The sequence below is a fragment of the Trypanosoma conorhini genome (assembly GCF_003719485.1).
Source record: "Trypanosoma conorhini strain 025E chromosome Unknown Tco_14.4_contig_00890, whole genome shotgun sequence".
Lineage (NCBI taxonomy): Eukaryota > Euglenozoa > Kinetoplastea > Trypanosomatida > Trypanosomatidae > Trypanosoma > Trypanosoma conorhini.
In genome coordinates, this window is record NW_021704982.1 from 1 (window position 1) to 1,774 (window position 1,774).

Consider the following 1,774-nt stretch of genomic DNA (forward strand, 5'->3'; position numbering starts at 1 on the left):
ATCCTGCCCCCTTTCTCCGCTCCGTGTCCCCTGCTGTTTGTATTTCCCTCCCACTGCTCTTGTCCCCCTTCGCCACAGGGACGAATCTGCGCAGCACTCGGGATGGGCTCCACGGAGAGTGCGGACGTGTTCACGGTCTCCTCCTGCTGCATCGTGCGCATTCGTTTGCGCATCATTTCCCTTTTCACTTTCGCTCCCTGACGGGCACTTGGACTCCACGGCCCTGCCGTTCATGGGGTGCCGAGGCCGATGAGAGGTGCCGCACATTCGTGTGTTTCCCCCGGGATACGTCCGGCCTGCGGCCGTGCACCGTGCGGTGGGAGGGGGCGGCGGGGAAACAGTGTGGGCGGCGCCAACGCAGCGGGAGGGGGCTGCGGCGACGTTGCCTCTTGGGCGAGTTCGTTTGGGAGGGTCTCATTCGGCGGTTAGTGCGTGCGTGGGGTGCACTGCCGCCACCGAAGTGCTGCGGGTGGTGTTGCATCTCGCACCACAGCGTACTTGGTCGGCTAAAAAAAAAGAAGAGGATAACCTGAACGGTTTGGGGAGAGACTTATTCTTTTCTCAAGTTCCGCTTCTCTTCATTTGTTTGGGGCGCGGGGCGTTGCAATTGTGGAACACGGTGGGTTTTCTTGCGTCCCAGGGAGAGGGTTAGGGGGCAAACTCTGCCGCGTGTTTCCTTTTCCCCCTTTGGTGCGTGGCCCCATTCGGGAAGTGGGCACTAGAGGCCCCGCGACGCGACGCGACTGCGGGCGAGGGCCACGGGTCGGTGGCGGGGGGCGCGACGGCGTGGACGAGTTCCCGTCTACCTGCAGCGGTGGCCGACGCAGTGAGAATTCTGCGGTGGAGTGGGCAACGAGAGTTGCCTTTGCGGTGTCGTGCCTTTCTTCGTTCTTCTGTCTGAGGACTAGTGCTGCTGCGTGTGGCGCAGTGGGATCTTTTTTTTTGTGTGTGGTGGCTGCTCTTTGCGTCATTGGCTCTGGGGGCTTCCGCGCTGCGTGTGTGTGTGCGGTGGCGTGTCTCTCACCGGCGTGGCGGGCGCAGTGCACGGGCGGCAACCCCCCGCACCCGCCACGCTGTTGTTGTTGTCGCTGACTCTCCCCAACACTCTGCCGGTGAGTGCGTGGGGCTCCCACTTGCCGTCGCGGTGGTCGTTCTGCTTGAGTGTGTGTGTGTCGGTGCGCCTATTTTTTTTTTCGCATATCTACTCCTCTCATTCTCTTTTGGCTGGTGGTTGGTGTTCGGCTGCAGCTCAAGCCAACAACAATCACAAAAAGTAAAACAAACAAGGAAAGAAATGCCTGGGATGAATGAAGAACAACTTAACGCTTCTGCGGAGAGCCCTGCCACTAATGTGCCGCTGCCCCCGCGGCACGCAAGGGCGGAATCCGACAGCGGCGTTTCCGGCCAACCCCCTGCACAGCGCCGAAGGGTGGAGAGAGCACAGCAGAGGCCATCGTGGACCCTCACCAGTACCGTGGAGGAAGTCTTGCTGGCGGGATTAGATGCTACAGAACAAATGACGCTAAGCGACTTCATCAGGAGGTACGTTGCTCCCAATTTCGTGCTCGATGAAGAACACAATGTAATGATGGGGGTGTTTATTCAGGGGCCTGAGGATTGCATCAGTGACGAGCGGCTCCTACGAAGAATTCTTAATTCACAAGCGTATCAGTTCCTGTTTGATGCCCGCAATCTAATGGAACACGAGGTGGGTACGCTCCAAGACTGGAAGGACTTTGATCAGAAGAACATTGTCTCTGCTATTACAAGGACA

The 1,774-nt window shown here is 58.9% G+C and overlaps 2 protein-coding genes across 2 annotated transcripts in view; both read left to right on the forward strand.

The window, feature by feature from the left end:
- On the forward strand, positions 1-533 carry Tco025E_08837 (uncharacterized protein; the record flags this gene model as incomplete). The annotated part of the gene is made up of 1 exon (XM_029375673.1): positions 1-533. A coding segment is annotated over one exon (533 nt), but the record flags the coding sequence as incomplete, so codon positions are not given.
- A 761-nt stretch (positions 534-1,294) lies between these two features.
- Positions 1,295-1,774, forward strand: part of Tco025E_08838 (retrotransposon hot spot (RHS) protein) — a gene marked incomplete at both ends in the record, with an annotated part of 549 nt that continues 69 nt past the window's right edge. The window contains one exon of the mRNA XM_029375674.1: positions 1,295-1,774. This exon is cut by the window's right edge and continues 69 nt beyond it. Coding sequence (XP_029224213.1) covers positions 1,295-1,774 — 480 coding nt within the window.